We start from the raw sequence: 21,288 nt of genomic DNA, 5'->3' as shown, positions 1-21,288 counted from the left end.
TTACCACCCTTAAGCCCATCACAGCTACACCACTGCTGAGTGATGATGTAAAGGAGATAAATATTATCAGAGTCTGGATTAATCTAAGTATTGCTATAAATATCTCTCTTAGAAAAGTCTTTCCATGACAAGGGAGAGATAAGCTCACATATTGATACATCCCAACCTACCCAACCTCCACCTCAGCACAAAACCTAAAATCAGCCAACAAGAAGCACAATGAATATCCGCATATTTTCATTATTCCATAAAGCAAGACCACCAGGGACTACTGCCATTATCCATTTTATGTTAAGTGCATTCACAGCAGTGATGAGTGACAGCATTAGCTTTATCAAAAATATTTTTAACTAGCTATGAAAAGCATGACCCTTTCTTTGATGTAAACATCCCCCTCCCAAAAACAAGTCCCGGCAAAATAAAAGATTGCTAACATTTGTTAGTACCACATTTGCTCTCCTCTATTTTTACATCTTGTTTTTCTCTCCCATCAAAGCATCTGCTGCAGTGGATCCCAACATCTTTTTCCACTCCTGCTTTTACACTTCATAACATCTGTATCACAAATCTCAAGACTTGACAGACTGCTTCACTGCAATTTTTTTATTCCTTTAAGTCTGGCACTTTCTTAATACTGCTTTTCAAACTTAACAGAACATCCCTCTGCAGCAGTGCTGGAGGGGTCCTATTTAGTTGCCAATTTGTCTTGCATCTACTTTTGAAGGCTGGAGCACTCCACTGAAGAGCTTCCAGCTGCTTCTCTGCTGGGGGGACCAAGGCTGAAGCTGTGCACCAGGATGACAACCAGAGCACCCCACGTGCAATGGAGGTGCAGTGTCCCCCAAGCAGCTGATCCTTTGGTGCATGCCCAGGGCCAGCAACTGGTGCAGCCTCTATGGCCAATACTGAGGCAAAGTGGACTTGCAGCCTTGGAAGCCCAAAGGATCTCAGAAAATAGAGTACTGGCATTTTGTGCCACTCCAGTCAATAACATACATGGACCTAGGGAGTCCTTGCATGGGCCCCTACTTAAACGCCAACGCAAGTGCAAGCATACTCGTTTTGACAAGAGTGTTAAAATCAAGTCATAACAGCGTACTGCAATACTGTAATTATTTCTTTTCCATAGCTAAGTCTGATAATGATGACTGGATAATGATACCCACTTTCTCACCTTCAAAACACAAGCTACAGCAGTGGCAGTAAAGCCAACGTTACACGGGAGAGAATCGTGTAGAAAAACATATGGCATGTTGCTCCCACTTCATGAACTACAACTACTCACCTAAGGAACAGGTATCAGAGGCACTCCCAGCAGGCCCCTCTATTACTGTGTGTGCTACTTGCATGTAAAGATGTCTTTCTATATAAAAAATTGTTAAAGTTGGCACACAAGATCCCCATTACCATCAGTAGGAACGACTCTGATTCAATCTCATTCTCAGTAGCCACCAGGAATCGCTTTATTACCGACATAAAAAAGGCCAAGACATTGCACATGTTGAGTACGGCTCAGCTGGTAGCTCTGGGCTCCACCAAGGTCAGCAGATCTGCAAGTTTACAGCACGGGCTCTGGCCTGGATCCCACGCTTATCAAGCGGTACACACTGCTCCGTAGCCACGAAGGACGCACCTACCCCTCGGGCTGCAGTAAGTCAGCGGCGGTCATCACTTCACAAAATCCAACTTGGCTTTTAGGTCCCAGGCTAGGCAACGCCTGCTGGAACGCAGACGGACACGGTGGGCGCGAATACGAGGCGCAGAGAAAGCAGAGAAAGGGAGAGAAATAGCAGAAAAGTTCTGTAAAGGCCAATTTCCACCAAAATGATGGTGCATATGGTAACGATGTGACAAAAGATTAGAAATATCACCGAGAGTCTTAAAGCATATAGCTCATCTTCAGGGGAAAAAAAATCCTCTCAGAATAAGGCAGTTGTGTACTCAGCCACAAGTAACTTTCCTATTAATAAATATACAGATGGCTGAAGAATTTATTTTCCTGTAGTGGCTCAGAAGAGCAACATGGGTAAAATCTTGGCACCGATTTTACTGCAAAGTCTTAAGGATTCGAGTGCACATAATGAGGGAACAGCTGCATTGTCCATGTCCAACAACACAGGCCACCAGGAGCCAAGTGTCTGCTTAAAGGGGTTTGACGCACAACGCAAGGAAAGCTATTAGAAGATGAAACAAGGATGTATATGGAAAGCCACTGCTAAGCGTTTGGCTTGGACACTCAGAACTGCACAAATTTAAGACAAATCTTAAGATGAGCAATGGGGGGGGGAGGACTGTTTCTTTCTTTCTTTCTTTCTCAACACAGAACAGTGTTGGAAAATCCATTTATGTTTAACAGAAGTTTAACAGAATTTCTTTCTTTCCATACCTTTGTTTTCCCCTCCTGATCTTGCTTGCGTTCTGATTATTCTGAGGGAACAATTTATGTTTCAGATGTGAACTGTCAGCATACACTCCACGGCAAAAGAGGTGGAAGTACTTGACTCTATGAGCCATTAGTTTCTGTATTTTAAAGCTTCTCAACTGTTAAAAAAAAAAAAAAATGCTTCCCATTTCCATTTTAAGGGACAAGTATAGAAGAAAAAGCAATTCTCAGAGAACTAGAAAACTCCAGGGTCTCTGACTTTTAGAAGAATTTTGCAAATCATGACTATTGCTGGCAGAACACCCAGTTCTTTCCTTGATGTCTTAAATCATTTGAATATTTTTTAAAAAATGAATTTGCCTGATTTTCTTTAAAATCCTGTCCACAACAGCTTGGGTCTGTATGCGTTACCTCTCCGATATCCTAATTCTATCAATTCTTTGGTCATTTCTCAGAGTTTCTATTAAACACTGTGAAACACCAAAGTGTGAAAAACAATAAAGAGAATTTTGCGTTAGCAATTCCTCCAGACCTTCTTCATAAAGGAAGTGTAACTGAGAAACCTGCTAGGCTTCTGGTTGATGTTTTTATTTGAGTATTATCAGAATCGCCTCCTCATCACAGAATTGCTGCGCGGTGGCGATTCCGTATTAGTGCTCTAACTATCTCAGTGTCACCACAGTGCAGTGTCAGGTGGAAAAAGTGGCCTCAAACCGCCACAGAAACGTAAGCCAGAAGCAGGATCACAAGCCCCACTGCCTAAACGGCCGTCCCGAGCCAGCTCCACCACGCTATGCTATCACATTTTAACTAAATAACCAAACCACCAGCAACCGTCTATCCTAACTCCTGAGGCTAGGAGCGAAGTACGACGGTTAGGGCTTGGTTCGTTTTGCCTTCCACCCTTCTGGAACAGCACGTCTTGGCAACCCGTAACCCTGCAGAGAAACCACACGCACGCTCAGCCTCACCCTCGCGGCAGCCTCCCTACTTCAAAGCCGTAACTCTAAGGCTAAGCAGGTGTCTAACTGGTTGCAAAATCAGGGTCTTAACTGAAAGTTAACCAGTGTAGAAGAGGATTTATGCACAACACCTGGTACATTTGGCTTCTCTTACTGAGCTCATCTGCGCAGGGATTTATCCACTCGAGCCAACCCATGGTAGAGCAGCAATGCTCTACAAGAGCAGCAATAAGCCTTACGTGGCACGGAAGGGGAGAAGTTAACCATGAGATAATTACTACAGAAATCATTCTTTTGCCTAAGAAAGGTGACGCCACACACCAAAGCAACATGCATTTATACTTCACCCTGCCAACGCATCGGTGCTACATGGGGTTAGCAGCAAAGAGGCCGAGGAGAAGCAGCTCAAGTGGCAGTAACTTTCTTAGGATTAAAACACCTAAGTACAAAGACAGTAGATTGAAAAAGCCACGTAAAACTGGTACTACGTCGGAGCTAAAGGATGCACCATTGCTACCCGAACACGTCAGCGCTGTTCAGAGAAAGAGGGAACTACACGAGAGACGCTGGAATTACCCTGAAGTTTTGATTTTTCCCAGTTTTCTCCCAGAGCATCAGCACTCTGCACTGCACTTCCAACCCGTCCTTAATCACCAGCACGCCACTGCGCTGGGGGGGGACACCATATGGCTCGCTTTAACCGCGTAAATTGTGCTGTATGACACGAATGGAACTGCTCCACGTATGCAGTTAATCACAAGTTGGAAGCATTTGGCAGAAGGGGGATTACAGCACACCGCGCTCACTGGAGGCATAAGCAGGTCTTGGGAGGCAGCAAGAGTCAAACGCAGCCTTCTGCAAAGCACCTCCGCAACCCGCTGGTGCACAAACCAGTTCCATAAGTGCTTCAACTTGGAAGATGCAAACTTTTATTAGAACATCTTTAAAACTGTGCCAATCCAACACTGTAGTTTTTCATACCGCTTCCCTGCACAGCATGGCAATTTTCGAGTGTTAAGAGGAACATGTAAATTCACAGTAGCAGAGGCCTGATGACATTTTGCTTCTTGCTGCTGGCAAGCCATGCTAATGCCAATGGCCTTATTCCCAGCGCTTGCTGGCAAAGGGAACAAAGTCTTGGTAAATTCAACCAGGGGCACTGTTTGCTTTATCCTGAGAGAGACTGCTGTAATTAACTTACTCCATTTGTTTTCTCTTTCAACAAGAAATGGAAAAACATTCTCAGCGCTTGAGACAAAACAAGCATTTTTGGTTCATCACCTGCATCGAAATGCGCAGGAGGAAATCCTCAGCGCTGCGATCGCTGCGTAGCTATCTCCCTCCCACATTCACGAGCCGAGCTTGTCACATCCAGCATTTCAGCGCAATTTTTATTGACCTACTAACCTGCAACTCCGGGAAGCCCGGAGCTAAGAATGCAATAATGGCGAGCAAATACAAGTCTCCCAACAGAGTGTAATAACCTTAAGTAAACTACTGCCAAGCAAAAGTCCTGCAGATCAAACAGTTCCCACGAAGCCTTATGCTATTAACTAGCAAAAAAGTCCCATGATATCTCCATAGCCATGCACAACAACAGAGCAGCGCACTTCTGTTTACTTACATAGCTTATCTGCAATCCAGAAATGTATACAGCCAATCTCGCAGATGTAAATCACTCGCCTATGAAACGCTGCCTCCCTTGTTAAAAACTCGGCGAGCTCGCTAATGATAAACAAGGGCTTTATCTGCAGCATCAATTTTTAAGAAGTAGAGATTCGCAAGGGGGGAGTTTGCAAACCGTTTCGCTTAGGGAGAGGGCTTTACTCCTCGGGAGCTGGAGGATGAGCTGAACTACAGCAAACAAAGTTAGCGGTGCTATGTTATCCGTGCGTCTCCCGGGTTTTTCGTAGGGGAACCCGCCCCAGACCCACCTCGGGCGGGGGGGGGGGGGGGGGGGGGCGCAGCGCCGACGCCCTGCTGCCCCCGGCCGCGGAGCCCTGCGCAGGCCGCCGCGCCCGCCCCGCGGTAAACACACGGCGGGAGTTACAGGCGCCGAGAAAAAATATAACTAAATAAAAGAAGCCACTACAAAAAGACAGCGCGCTGCCGCCGAAGCAACAGGGCTCAGGCAAGCGCTCGCAGCCCCTCGCGTGGCTTCGCACCTTGCGCCTCAAGGCAAATGTACACACATATAGGTACCGGGGCACATGCATGCGTGTGCGTATATATAAATAAATAAATATACATATATATATATACACACACACACACAGATAAAGCACGCCCCCCGCACGCAGGCACGCCGGAGGCAAGGCAGAGCCCCTTTATGAGGGGCCGCGGCGCGGAGGCGCTGCGCGGCCGCGGAGGAGGAGGAGGAGGAGGTGGCGGCTCGGCGCCGTGTCGCCCCCCCGCGAGCCGGTCGCGCCGCCGCGGAGCAGGTGCCTGGGCCGCCGCCGCGGAGGAGGAGGAGGAGGAGGAGGAGGAAGGGGGGCAGGGCGCTTACCTGCGGCGCGGCGGCGCATGCTGCGGCGCGGTGCTGGCGGGCCGGGCCGGGCCGGGCCGGGGCGAGGCGAGGCGCCCGCCGCCGCCGCCGCTCAAGTTTGCCGGGCGGCCCCCAGCGGCCGCCGCCGCCCCGCCGGCTGCGCCGCGCCGCGCTCGCCCCTTCCGCTTTGTCGTGCGGCGGCGGCGGCCGCATGTGCGCGGGGGGGCCCGGCCGCGGCGCTGCTCGGCGGAGCGCCGCCGCCCGCCCCCCGCGGCCCGGGCTGGGAGAAGGAGACGGGGCCGGAGAGAGCCGCCGCCGCGAGCCGCCGCCGCCTCCTCCTCCTCCTCCTCCTCCTCCTCCTCCCGCGGACGAGCCGCCGGGTCAGGGCAGGTCACCCGGGTCGGTGTTGGGTGGGATCGGTCACCTGGGGGAGCAGGACGGCGGCGAGGTGCGGGAGGTGCGGAGGGCCGGGCAGGGCCGCCGGGCTGCATCGGAAAGGGCTCGCGGTCCCCAAAAGCGAGAGACCTGGGGCGACGCAAAGGAGAGCGCGGGGAAGGCGGGAGGGCGCGAGGGGGCTGCGGGCACCGCGGGGGCGCGGGGCGTCCTCCCCGCCGGGCCACGACCAGCACAGCCGGGAGCTGAGAAGAGGGAGGCTGCTGGAAGGATGAGGCTGCAGGAACGGAGAAGGCAGGAGTTTCTCTAGTGTTTGAATCTGGAGGTGTCCGAGGAAGGGTGCGATGCACCCAAGAATGAAACAGTCACCAAAGCTGAATACGCCGCCAGAAATGGTACTCAGATTAACCGCAGGCCGTGGCTGAGGACGGTGTATTTTGCAGGAGGAACCGCTGCCAGCTCCCTCAGTGGTGCGGGAACAGTCCTCACAGCTGAGCACGCGGCTTAGACAAACTGCCGCCCAGGTTTGTTGAGACGGGACTGTTCTCCTAGTCTCCGAGGTCGGGCATTCCTCTTCCCAGTGCAGAGCGGGAGCCTCCAGAGCTGTCCAGAGCTGTCAAAGGGGAAATTTCCTTTCCCCGCCAGCAGCTCACGCTGGCACCTCGGTTCCTCCCAGCGAGCTGCAGCAGTTCAGTTTCCTGGCCTAGACTCCTGCCTTAGCCAAAGCCACCGAGTTGACCACAACGCACCTGAGCAGGGCTTTACGCTTCACTGTACTACGCTGGTGGTTTAATGGCCACTCCCGTTCCTAAATACTACAAAGCTCCATGAAAGGAGGCTGCAAAGAAACATGAGAAACAAAGTAGACAGAAGAGCAGTTAAAACGTCTCCAAACCCATGGAGAGGGATGGGGTTGTCACGTGGCTTCTACTGGCGTGTTTATTGCTTCGTTGTGCAGGGAAACATCTTAAGCAACTCTCCTAAGAGCTGATGTTAATTACGGGGTTTAAAATATGTTAAACTTCTGTTTAAATTGAAATAATAACGTTCCAATAAAATGCAATCACGTTATAATGCCTGTTGCTTGCATAATCAATCTAAATAACCAGTTCAGATTGCGTTATAGTTAGTGCCTGAAACTGCAGGGGTTAAATGGTTTTGAGACTTAGGTAACGTAAGAGCAGCTACACTGGATCTGACCAAAAGGTCTCCGTGGCCCAGTATCACTGGTTCATAATGGCAGAAAGTGAATGTCTAGGGAAAGATGCGACACCTGCCATTTCCAGCCGTCGGGAGCTCAGGGACTTCCTGAGCCAAACTTGCACTCCCTTCATTTGGTAAATCTCACTAGGTTTCTTGCATGAATTTGTTCAGTCTCCCACTGAACCCACATACACTTTTAAAGTCTGACGTCCTGTTGCAGATGCTCCAAGGCTTAATTACATACTGATGAAAAAAATCTCCGTTTCTTTTTTGACATGCGACCTCTTAGTTTCAGCTGATCCCTGTGTTTCTGCTACTGGGAGAAGCAGCAGGCAATCTGCTCCTCTCCACACTGCTCACATTTTTATAGATCTGTCATTCCCCCTCCTCAGTGACTGCTTTTTGGAACAAAGAGTCCTAGTTGGTCCATACATGAAAGCCATCAGGTGCTTCTGATCTTCCCTTTTTTGCCCTCCTCTGAACTTTTCTAGCGTTATCACATCTTGTCCGAGATGAGAGACCAGACCTGCAACCAGTAGCCAAGACGCAGGTAGAGCTGTGGTGTAATCATGATCTGTTCTTAAGTGTGGTATTGCAGGCCGTAAAATACTCTTCTGGTCTAGCTGAGAAATCTTTCTACCAGTCCATAAATTGTTAGCTACAAAGCTTTAGTGTAACGATCACATCTACCTTTCCACAGTTCGGCTTTACTCGAACTCCTAGCGAAATCTGCAGGTGCTGTTCACTGAACAATTTTACCAGATATGTAGAGTAACCAGGACTGCTGAAATGAAACGCATTTTTGCCACTTTAATTATTTTCAGGTCTGAGTTCACCTCCTTTGAAATCAAGAGCAATGGAATTAGGCTCCTACTCTATAGCTAGAAATGATTTGGAATTAGGAAGAATCAGTATTTATCTACAATATAAAGGCATAATTAAAATGTAGAAGTATTTTTTATGCATATCAGGCTGCACTGCTGCTGACAGCTGAGATAATATTCTTCTCTGTCTCTTAAAGATTAATAGTCTCTCGGTTTCATATAGAGCAGTAAGTACATATTCCAAATCATCAATTATTTCTTGTCCCTAGGCTTGAGCAATTTAACTAGCACATGCATTTACAAGGCAATACCCTAGTCTTCAAACAAAAATTCATGACTTTGCTTGCCGTTGGAGCGATACTGGAAATACAAAGCTCCTACTTCGAAACACTGCACTTGAAGCAGATAATAGCATTAGCTTGATACATTAATAGTGGCCATAATTTTAAATATAGAAAATTAACAGCTAGCATGGACAAATTCAGTAATTGCCTGGTATGGGAATTTTGCCATTTTCTCAGAAACATCTAGCAACCGTTGAAGATAGGAGACTTCTTCAGCTGACCTCTGTTTCTAAACGGGTGCAATACCCTGTGGAGGTGGTGCACTTGTGCCAGCTGTTGCGTTCTGCACCGCTTTCAAGCGGGAGACACTGAGGAAAGAACAGGTATCTGCAAGGCTGGAAGTGGCCTGTTTCCCCTGTGATCAATAATACCAATATGGTTGTGTTATCCTGAAGAGGGTCACACTTTAGGGAGAAACTCGATACTAAAAAATCCAGAGAAAAAGAAAAACCCTCCAGAAATTTAGAGTTAGTAAGTTTAAATGACTTCTTGTCTTTTTTATTAGTGATTAATTAATATTTACATAGGGCTGAAAGTATATATAGGTGATGTAATACTAGATTTTCAGATATTATGCCTAAAGGTTACTAGCAACTAATACTTGGTGTTCCACAACACTGTTAAATATGAGTAAGGTAGAAACCACGCGCAGTGACCTCAGTTATAGAAAATGCAACAGTTGCTCTTTCATGCCTGATCCTGAGCACTGCTCAGTGCGACCTGAGGCAGCACAGCAATTTGGGGGATTTCAATTCAAATATTGAGACGACTGCCTGTCTACCTGGGAAAATCGCCAGGGAAAGCTATTGCGGAATAAGCTATGCAGCAATAGATCCCTGACGCGCTTCTTGAATACTCTGTGCTGAAATAAAAAACACCTCAAAGAGAGGTGTCCAAAGAGAGATTCCTGAACAAACTGATCCCCAATAACCACATTGCTAACTGCTGCCTTGCACTGACAGGTGTTATGTTCAACCTAAACAGGATTCCGTCCGTGTTTTTTGATGGTTATTAATGGGTGAGAATTAGATCCTACCTGGGAATTCTGGGTGTATTTTGAAATGTCTGAATGCAGGTTCAGGTGCTGCCATTTTCATGTTTCCACGCTGCAGAACAGAAGTGGACAGAAATCCCTGCGTTTCTGGCATCAGGAGAAGAATAGCATTTGGCCAGTTTTTCAAGTGTTTAAAATAGTGTTATTAGAGAAAAAGGGGAGAGGGATTCAGAGCGCTTACAGCTTTGATCGGTATTCCTGGATTGCTCTCTCCTAGGGTTTTGCCGGAAGATCAGTGCTTCCTCCGCATTTGATCTCTCTTCCCCAGCCAGGAAGAGTGGAAGGTGGTAAAAATAGAGGAAGTCGGACAGGAACCGCACCGTACGTACGTACTTCTCTCGAAAGGATTTAAAAAGCTCTCGAATTGCCAAGGAGAGGACTAAGAATCTGCTTCCACTGAAGTGAGCAAAAAATAATATTTACTTTTTGGGGGGGCATTATCAGGAATGTAAGCAACTGAATCGTGAAGAATTTGAGGCAGCATCAAAGGAGCATCTGACCTCCAAGCACTGGGGCGGTGCAACACGGGCCTCTTCTGGCAGCACCTGGAGGCAGATGGGGTTATCCCTCTGTCGTCTTTAAAGGTGCTGCACAAATTACAGCAAGCTAAATATCCAAATATCCTGCCAAGGCTGGTATCTCCTTACTGCTGAGCATTTGCTGGGCATTAATCTAGCTTTTTTTTTTTTTTTTTTTTTTTTTTTTTTTTTGCTTGTTTAAATTACACTATCTACACTCTGCTTAACTAATCAAGCAGTAGTAAAACCAAGAGGTCTGTATTTTGCAAGCTTTTATTCAATTTCCAAAATCTCAAGGGAATATCTGCATAAGCAAGAGTTTGCAAATTCTGAACCATGATGATTTAAGTAGGAAAAAAATATGCTTGGGTCTTTAATATCTGATGAATACTGCCTTATATTTGAAACCTTGTCCCTAGTGGAACCCATTACAATAATGTTTACACAGGCTTATGCTATAAATGCAGGGATATTTTCCCTGCAGCAGAATATGTTGGAAATTATTCCCGATTTAAAAGAAAAGAAAAATGTGCAAATAGACCATATCCCAGAATATGGGTTGCTATAGACATGCACTAAGATAGCTTATTAACAAATATAGCAATGAAAAATATAATTTGTTAATGTAAAAAGGGTTTCGTGCAGCAGGCAGAATTCACAGGACATGTACTCTGCACCTCGCTGCATCTCAGCATGCGTAAACAAGAGTCAGCCAAATCCTCCAGAATTAAAGGGAACTTTCCGAAGGCTCTGAAGTACCTCTCCAAGCTCTTCTAGCCTGATTGCAGTCAACAATAGAGCTAAGCAAGAGACCAGGTGAGCGTCCTGGATAAGGCTAACTATAGATCTAAATTTCAGTTCTGCAAAACATACTCTAGTGCCTCTGGATCTTTAGCTGCCAGGTGCGTGTAACAGCCGGAGAGCGGTGTCAGCTGCCGTGGCAGAGAGCGGGGAGGTGGCAGTGACAGACTAGTGCACACTTACATTAAAGAGCAGGAAGAGCCAATGTCACGGTAGTATTTTTGTTGCACAGATGTCCTGCTTTGATCTTAAGCAGTATCTGCCCTTTACTAGGTCCAGCCAGATGTGACATATATGTACATCTGTTGTTTTGTCTTTATTAAAAACCTTTGCATCAGCACAGCAACATCAATATGCTTTATGCTTTAAAATAAACTGTCTCACGAGTACAGAGCTAGGATGCTTCCCACATCTCCCCTTGCAAATACCATCTCCTGCGAGCAAAGCTCAGTTACAGGGGACTTTGGAGCAACTTGACTGCGGTGAGACAAGGGCTGAGGTGACAGCAGGGGACAGCAGGGAAGACAGACAACACGTCGTATAGCGACATGACAAACGTAGGTTTATTATTAATACACCGAACTGGGACACAGAAAATCTCGGTTTGGTTCCTGGCTTAGCCACAGACCTCCACTACTTAGTATACTCATGACTTGATTTTCCTCTGTAAAATGGGAATGATGTTATTGCTTGTTTCATGCTTGGTGCCAAGGAGATTAAAACCATTTCTTACTCTGTATATAGACTGGAACAACAAGGCCCTGTTCTCACCTGGGGGCTTAAAGTCTTGCTTTAAGGTAATTTAGAAAAATAAAAATGGTAGAGCGTTGCAGAATGAAATAGAAATGCCAAATTTGATTATTTAGCTTTTCTTTCACAGGTGAAACTAATTGGCCAGGAAAGGTGCTAACCTGACCTGCATAACTCCATATACATTTTCTCACTGGCCTCTGCTAAAACTGCTGCGCCGTTTTTTGCATCCTTCATTAGAGAAACAGAGCAGTTGTGTGGCCTTCCTTTAACAAATAATAATGAATTAATGACATTTCTGTTTCTCTTTGCTTTGCCCCTAGGTGCTCGTTTTAGCACCTTGATGTAAATCCCTTGGTTCTCCTTGGCCAGCTAGGAAAGGGATATTGCCCATAAAGCAATATATGTATCTCTATCTATATGCACAGAAGGGCTCATTTTTATAAAAATGTAAAATAAACAGAGACCCGTGCCAAGATTACCCATTTCATTTCTCAGCATACAAATGAGGAGCTAATCTACTCTGGGCTGTTCATGCATGTTGCTTTTAACATCCATATGTCACATAGACCATCTACATACTTCCCGGCTGGAGTCTTTTCCCTTTCAACTTGGTAGGGGACATTTGTGAACCTTATTCCACCAAATAAATCTGAAGAATATCTTTTGCTCAAGGCCTTCCATTTTTTAATTTAAGAGAAACAAATCAATTCATGGTTCAGGCGCTCCTGCTATTCAGACAGGCATGCATCTGTGCAGAAATACCCCGCTCCCTAATTAAGTGCACAATGTTATTAAAAATTTAAATTTAACTTTGGTTAATTTATTTAATTTCATAAGCGTGACCATGTAAAGCTACCTCTCAAAGAACATTTCTCCACCTTCTGTCTGCAGTTTTTCCATTTGGTTGTTTAGAATAGATATGGAGATATTTGCCTGTATCAAGACTATTTTATATTCAGCGAGTCCCAAATGCTTAACGTACTGATTTCAGTTACTGGGGCTCGACGCTTCCCTCCGTACTCCTGCAGAACTGACAGCAGTGTTAACGGGAGCTTTCCCTAAGCAAAGGAAACAGGCTACCATTCATATTCTTTAAAATTAATATTTGTTATGAAAGTGTTATGATATGACACAATCGTCCAGCGTTTGTCGTATTTCTCCTATGCCGCAGCACGTCAAGCTGTGCTTAGTTGTAAGTCAGTTTAGTAACTGCTCCACCAAAAACATGCCCACATTGTGTCAAAATGCCTTACTGTTGAAGTAATTTATTTATTGATCATGTAAACCATTGCACATAAAATGACTATCAATCAGATTTAATCAGTAGAGGACAATTATTTTATATACTGATTTGTATAACTGATAAAATCCTTTGAACAGGTGCAAACTTTGTAAAATATCTATTTATTTAACTTATTATTTGTTTTAAAAGTGATCGGTCTTGATCTGAACGCTGAGATGAATTATACTCACTTAAGCATGCACTGTTTTTACTGCAGCTTGCAACAAGTGTCCTAGTGTCTATCCAGTCTTTTTCTTTTATTGGAAATTTAACATTTATCGTGGACTTACATAGGACATATGGTTCATTTGTGATCTTTAACCTATTATCTCTTATTTTTGTGTGACCCTTTGAAACATATGATTTATAAAGCAAACAGTAAAACGCCTGCTTTTCTGCATACTGGTTATTCACATTACTGTCATTCAGTCGCAGTCATGAAAAAGTATCTTTAACAAGCGTGGTGTGACACCGGCATTGTCCCAGCCATTCAAAAGGAGAGAGACTTTCTCATTCACACCCAATACAATGGCAGTGCTTTCTGTGACCTACTAATTACATATGCGATGCTCAGCCAACCATCCAACTTTACACTGATCTAAAGAAAAGCACATTTGGCCAAAAGCAGCTACATTATCAATAGGTGGCTTCTTAATGTGCATGGTCAAATATGAATCTCCGGTAGGACTGTGTAGCTGAAGCAGCATCGCCAGCCCTGCTAGAAAACCTGGTTAGCTTTCTAACTTCAGTTCATACGATTCAGTTATGCACAGTTAATACTGCTCCTACAATCAAAAGCTCTGGCTTTAGAGAGACATACAGGGCATAGTAATTTTAGTCGGAAACATCTGAGTTATAGAAATGACTTTTAATTGCCAGATTAAATTCTGCTCTTCCTCTGCCAACCTCACCTCCCAGTGTTAAGGATTTCCTGGATGGAATACGTCTGTGGTTTCGTGGATTTTACAAATTTAACAGGATGCCAAGTCCAGCAGTGTTCAAGGGATGTGGCAAAAAATTGAGAAAAATGTGAGAGGCACATTTGGATGGATAACAGCACAAAACATTTTTTTTCTGGCTTTATCCCTTGCTAGGTGGTTACGTGCAACAGGAGAGGTGGGCTGAACGACAAGAAGCAAAGGAGAAGGAAGCATCATGTCTCTTAAAAAACAAGCCAGAGCAAGCTAACTGCTGCCTGCTGATCAGGGGCTACACGACCAATTCTGCAAGGTGCTCAGTCATGCCAAATGCAGCCGGTAACTCGCACGGGTGTCATGGGCGCGTTTCAGACACGTTTGTTATTCAGAAGCTTCCAGACAGGGTTAAAATGGAATCTCAGCATTTTATTTCTCCAAGATCTGGCTGCTTTGACCTTAATTCCACTTGGCCAGGTTATTAAGACCCCTGACAAGATGAAGAAATTTGTGCATAGCATGAGCTGATTTAGTTTGGGTACCGTGAGGGTTTTTTCACAGCCTTCATTACTGTAACGTCATGCATAGGGTTTGTCGTTTGTTTGCCATACAACTTATTCCCCTCAGATTAGTCCTTTTCTAGTCAAGCAGTTTAAAGCTAATCACAGTTGTTATTTTAATCTGTGCTCCCCATTAAGAATTCTTGCAGAGCTATTTTGCTTGTTAGCAATTAAGGTCTCCCAGTGGAAGTTTATGATTACAGCAAAAGCAACCTGTTTAATACTTGGCACCTTTTCAGTTTACAAGCATTAAACCCAAGAGCATAGAGGCATGCTAATGCTGCCGCTGAAAGTACAGCACACCTATTTAAGAAACCATTTTTAAAACATGAAGCTGGAGAAATGCCATGTGGTCCTCGTGCACATTTGATCTTCCCACTTCGTGTTTTTCATTAGTGTAGTATTAAGGTAGTAAGGTGCTGTTGTTCCTTCATTCATTTTATGTTTGTCATCTCTGAAATGCAATATATCCTAAGACCGTGACAGACTAAAGGTTTGGTCCTGGTTCTAGCAGCACTAATAATAAAATTCCCTTGAAAGTGCTTAAGAGCAGAGTATGGCCCTTGTGTGTTTAGACAAGCATCCTATGCTGAAATACTAATTCTTTTTTCTGTTAAGGGAATTAGCAATTGCTGTTATTGACCCTAGTGTCAAGACCTAAAAATTATGACCTCCTGTTGAGGTCACTTTGCAAAGACGGCAGGAGCAAATTTCTGGTCGTCATGTTGTTTTTTCACGTGGTTCGGCCATAAGGAATTACACATAGCAATACGCATTAGCTGCATTAGAAACAGCATTAAATGAGTACGTGAGAAAATACCATTGCAGGGGGAAAGAAAAGCCAACCCCATTCTGTCCAATTCTAAGCTATTTCATGACAAGATGGGAAGAGAAATCTAAAATAATGTTCTGGCTCATGTTGCTGCATGGAGATACCTTCACTCCCGCTGTAACGCCAATGACAAGTGTCAGTGAGTTACACAGGAGCTGAACTTGTCTCGCTGTAAGTTTATTTTGTCCAAACAGACTAGAGAAATGGCAGAATGACTGAAGACTCAAATATGCTCTCATTGTCATTATTTTTCATGTAGAAAGACTTAACATTAAGATCCTCAGTATAGGAAAAGCTGTGTTAAAAACGCATCTCCATGTAGTGGTGAGGTACCTTCACTCATGGCTGTAAAGGTCTTTAAGCACAGAAAATCTGAGCCCGGGCTCGAGGTCTATTTTAGCACTATGAAATGTGACCTAAACACAGCCAGTCCTCCAGGGACGGCAATTAAAGCAGTAAATGTCCCACAGCAGATGCTCATGCCATGTATTCAAAGTAGATTTGATCAAGTTGTCTAAAATTAAAAGAAATTTTTGCCCCCACATGTCTTTCAGGGTCCCATTGTACATGCGGAAATGTAAAGGAAATGCAAAATTGATATGCGCGCCGTGACGTTGCCTTTAGTCTCCTCTGACTTAGCCCGGTTGCTATAAATCTGTCCCGCCTGTAAGTACCACGGAAGGAGCTAAACGTTCAGAATTGGTGTCTGTCTTTTTTATTAGCTAGCCTAGAGTAAAGTCGCGGGCTATCGGTCAATGGCAAGTTCATTGGCCCAAGGACCCAGTGGGTTAAACCTGGGGTAGTCACAAATCAAGAGCATAACCAAGTCTGAGAAGAGGGCTGTGCTGATTTATTAGGGCATCTGGCTGGCTGTAGACAATCTCGCACTGCCTTAGCATAATCCTCACCAGGAAACAGAGATTTAAAAGAGAGAAATAAAGTGTTCAAAGAAGACAGGCAAGCCCAGCAAGGTTTATTTTGTAGTTCTCATTGATAGGCTTAAATTTTTATGCCAATAGCCCCCTAAAATAGTATGAAAAATAAATCAAAATAATATTAAAAATAAATTGCCGTCCTTAAGTTTTCCAAAAACACTGAATTTTCAAAACACATCTGAATGTGAGTTCATGACAGAATAATGTCACTACCTCCGCTACTTTGCAAAGACTATTTCATCTTTTAATTTCTTATTATTCCTTTATAATCAGCCACTATTGTGTCATCTGTATATAATGCTCTCATCCTTCATTCTTACAGAAATAATTTCCTGAATAGTATAGTCTTAAATGTAAACTTAAATTTTCTGTGCTAATTATTTTTACTACTTTTAAAAGAAAGCAGGAATTAATCCCAAACTTTCTGAGTTTTACCTGTAAATAAGATAAAGCCCACATCATAAATGCTGTATGCCATGAGTGTAGCTGTAATGCTACTTTTTATCCTATAGGAGAACAAGTTTGAGAGATGTAAACTGGTACTGTCATGTACTGTGCAAAGCTACTTTTTCCGTACATGAGAGGCACTGAACTGAAAAATCACAGAAAGGTATTTATTTCTTCTCTTGATCAGAACTACAGTGAATTAGGTTTTAATCTATGAAGATTAATTTAATCTATAAAGATTAAAGTATATTTGACCATGTATTAATAGAGATTGTCACCACTCATATGCCTTCAGAAAGAAAAGTTAATTCTAATATTGCCTTTCAAAAAAATATGGACTGTGAATGTTGAATCAATTTCCTCACTGGTATTATTCCATTTCCTCTATATTAAAGTTATTCTAGATACGAACTTAGCTGGTAACTCTATGAAAATGAGAGATACTGAGTAGCTAATAAACAGATACTGAATACTTAAGAAATACAAAGTGCAAGCAAATACTGCATTATTGATGTAGATCTATTCATATTAGCTGTGATAATAATTCTGTACAAATGAAAATTCTGTAAGAATTAATTTAAAAATGATCAAAAAATAATTAACTCCTAAAGGGAGTGAAGCTTTTGAAGGTCAGGTAGTTTTTGGATATCTTTACCATTTCATACCAGAACAGCCCTGAAATAACATCTAGAGAGCAGTACTTCAGACATACAATACAGAATCCTTAAAATTTATGCCATCAGGTCACTTTAATGAATGTCGCTTGATAAATTTTGTAAAGATGCAAAAAATGCCCAACAGTTTATCCTACCTAATGAAGGCATCAACAGTACGATGTCAACCCCCAATCTAATTGCTAATGTCTGGAAGGAGATAAGTACTTTTTTGCAAGACAGCTGACAGCCCCAAAATGTGAGTAGGCGCCATTTACTAGAACTGATGCGTGCATAGACATTTTCAAAGTCCTACATCCATCACATCAGAAGAACGCAGAGTCTGAGGAGACCTGCAGAAGTGCTCGCGCCGTTACCACACTTGCTGTTCGGCAGATTAGAAATGCCCACGGGCTGCACGTCGGCATATGTAAGTCCCTGCTTTGCTTAAAGCAGAGATGGGTCTGCACAACCTGCACTGAGCAATACGGACATAGAAGCAACAGAAAACCCTGAACTATCAGAGTACTGCCAAACTTCACAACATATAGCTCATTTGAATTTCACAACTCTGAATTTCTCGTGCTGTTATGCTGTTTTTTTCAGCTACACTTTGTATGCCATTTGGAGAAACCACTTATATTCAAGAATACCAAACCATTTATTAAATTTAGTCTGATTAAAAGAATTTGAAGCAGAGTTAGCATCTAATGCTTGCAAAATAGAACACAGGGAAAACTAGGTGGATTTAACTGCCCTGATTAGTAAAGGCAGGATCCCACTTGCGCGTGCTGCCTTACTGAGTTATTTCTTTTAGGTAAGATTTGCTAGAGACAGTCCAAACAGCATTAAGAGGTGCAGAAATTCAATACCCAACCATTTATTTGAAATCAAGAATGCAAACCACAGAATGCAGTATTTCTTTCAAAATAACAACATAAATAAATATATGTGTATAATACTTGCCTCCATAAATTCCAGCGTTGTTCTTCTAGTTGAGTCACTAAATGCTCTATATATTTGTTTGAGTCCATATATTCCTAAATGAAAAAAGGATCAAAGTGTTACTTTTTTAATGTTTAAAGGATTTCTAAAATTTTGACTGAGACAGTCATAATCAGTTTGTGAAGCCCACTTTCAGTTTGGAGCGAAAGATATTCCATGTACACAGAAGTCACTATGATGTAAAAATCTAGATTAAAGCCAAATTTGGATTCCTACCGGATGAATAGGGCAGTAGCCCAATACACTTTTCACTGATTATTTGAGGGCGAGACAAAAGGAGGTGAGGATGCACAGGCAGTACAAATAAATCAGAGTACGTATGGTGGAGTCAGGATTTTGGTGCAAATTTTGTTCACTTCAGGTATAAATCAATTTGAACTGAATATTTTACTCAAATATCTATTTTGTGCCTAGTTTGAAAAATATTATATCATGTACCCTATTTGAAAACTGAGCTATAATTCCACTCCTAGATCATTTACAGTTCAACTTTTGCAGATGCTGTAACTTGTAATATCAGCTATATGAAAACTATCTTACTTGTCTCTAGACAGAATTTCTGACATATAGTCATGATCTGATGAACGACTCTGATTTTTTACTTATTGAAGCCTGTTCTTTAAACTCAATGCAAAGAGGTGTTGTTTATTCTCAACAGAGAAATGCTTCAGTAATTAATAGAAATATTCCACTTCATTTCCAGGCCGAAGGCAACTTCGGTGTTATTTATATAAAATAATTCAGAATGAACCCACAGAATACCATGTGATATAATATGATCTATTCACATGACAGCGGTACTGGTACAGCCATATAACTATTGTTCTGAAAACCTATCAGTAACAATATAACTCTCTTGAAATATCTCACAAAAACAAAAATATTTTTCAGACCATATACTTCAGAAAAATAACAAGTATTGGGGTATTATAAGGAAAAGAATACACCTTCAATTTCTGGAAACAAAAGCTCCACTTTTATAGCTCAACTTTTATAGTTTATGGACTTCTCAGAAAACCACTTTGTGGGGTTATATCTTGTTTGTACGGCGGGTTGTTTCTCTAATATTATTATTCATTTTGCCTACAAATATGCGGTGTTGTTGCAAAGCAGTTGGTTCTTCTTAGCCATTTATCTTTATAATCAGGAATATAAGCTACTACAAGGACATCACCAAGGACATTACCATATTTTGTTAAAACTCTGTGTCACTTGGAAGCCTTTGAGTAGTGTGAAACTTCCCATTAATCTCTGTGGTTGCCCCAAGCTTAAATCTTAATCTAGCTATTATACATAGATGGATTTTGTAGACGTTTCTTTGAGAAAACATTAAATAATGCAACTCCTGAGAAACTTCATGAACTTCAGTGGCATCATTATAGCTTTCATACCAAGGCTGTATAGATCTGTCACTGGCTTCAGCATGGGCCCTTGCTCTCCCTTTTAATCGCCTGAGTTGAATTTTACTTGGCGTACACCATGGAAATTAGGCAGCTAGTTTCTTCTAAAGCAATACATTTAAAGTCATTCTGTAATACACATATATTACGATTTAGAAAAGCTATGCTGTACTAACATAATGATGATTAGTTGCAGTACCAAATTCTTTCAAACAAGCTTTTTTACTTAATATTTTTTGCTACATCAAATCCAGTACAAATTAGTATTAATACCTTTATAACTTTCTAATGTAATATTAAACAATATTCCTGATGTATTCATCGGTGCACTTTGCCCCATAGGCAAGGATCGAATCAGCAGTTTTATTCCGCATAATTCTCCCATGATAATATGAAAAATTCATTCTGAAGCAATCTTCTTAAAAATATGGTCAAGCAAATAAAGACAAAGGGGAAAAAGACAGCAATGTGTTTATCCTCTGTGACTGTTGCCTTAACGCCAAGTTTTTCTGGTGGCAAATCAGAAGTACTATTTGATATTTCTTTGAGGACCTGCAATGCAGGAGTATGTAACTTGTCAGTGTGCAAACGCGACATAAAAAAATCAGCCACAATTGGATATGAATATTGTGATTAGAAGAAGTACCTCCTTTCTTCTATGCTTCTATGATATTTAATGTGATAATTTTGTCCAAAGCAAGCCATTAGAGAAGGTCAGTTAATGAAGCAGTGACAGTTTGAGCCAGGGAAACGTGAGCTGAAGCTCACTAAAGTCATGGCCAGGCTCCTGTCTGTTTCCTGGGTGAGAACCTGGTATTACTGTTGTGCCAATGTGAAGCACCAGCGTGCTGCGATTTGCGATTAAGAGCAACTTTGTGATTTAGAAAAACTTGGCATGTTCAGTGAAAGCAAAAACCCGAAAAAACATAGTAATCTTACTTCTTCACCAAGACTATATATATATCAGTTGAGTAAAGTCCCAGCATTTTTCAGCACCCAACAGATCACCTCTGAAGGGGCAATACGAATGTTTTGTAGCTTCCTTTCAACCCTTTCCCGTGAAAGCTTGCACCATACACGTCCAGCAGCCCGGCTAACTCTCAACTCTGAAAAATGACACCGAGTGTCATTTCCTAGTGCAAACGTATGACTTGAGGAGTTTGCGTTACTGGAAGGAGGATCCAAATGACTCCTAGAACATTTTTATGAAAAAAAAATCCCAATGAAAACAGACACAAGAGGTAATAACTGAGCAGGGATAATAATCATTTAGGTAGAACAACTGATATTTATACTGATACTAATGAAAAGTACAACAGATAAACCAAATAGTAGAGAAAGCCTGTCAAAGCACAATTAGGAGGTATTTTGAATCTGAAGCTGGGGTCTCTGAATCAGTGTACTTTTATAAATCTGATGATATATATATATAGCAGTTCTGCCAGGAGTGGATTTCTGCCACTTGTGGGATCTCCACGGCTGCAGTTACGCCAACTGTGACGGGACCAAAGCCCTCGGCAGCCTGCGCCGGGGCGGCCCC

At 42.8% G+C, this 21,288-nt stretch overlaps 1 protein-coding gene and 1 long non-coding RNA gene across 7 annotated transcripts in view; one reads left to right on the top strand and one right to left on the bottom strand.

The window, feature by feature from the left end:
* Positions 1-18,370, bottom strand: part of NCKAP5 (NCK associated protein 5) — a 254,060-nt gene extending 235,690 nt beyond the window's left edge. For all 6 annotated transcript variants that reach the window (XM_064514629.1, XM_064514631.1, XM_064514632.1 and 3 more), the window contains exon 1: positions 18,310-18,370. In XM_064514629.1, coding sequence (XP_064370699.1) covers positions 18,310-18,315 — 6 coding nt within the window. In that variant the 5' untranslated portion in view covers positions 18,316-18,370. The remainder of the gene's footprint in view (positions 1-18,309) is intronic.
* Positions 9,867-17,101, top strand: LOC135328833 (uncharacterized). The gene is made up of 3 exons (XR_010389922.1): positions 9,867-10,049; positions 10,812-10,982; positions 14,097-17,101. It is a non-coding gene; the product is annotated as an uncharacterized LOC135328833 (long non-coding RNA).
* Positions 18,371-21,288: the final 2,918 nt, after the last annotated feature.

Source organism: Dromaius novaehollandiae, chromosome 7, assembly GCF_036370855.1.
Source record: "Dromaius novaehollandiae isolate bDroNov1 chromosome 7, bDroNov1.hap1, whole genome shotgun sequence".
Classification (NCBI taxonomy): domain Eukaryota; kingdom Metazoa; phylum Chordata; class Aves; order Casuariiformes; family Dromaiidae; genus Dromaius; species Dromaius novaehollandiae.
Note: the sequence above shows the minus strand (reverse complement) of the source record. Positions and strands in the feature narration are given on the sequence as shown.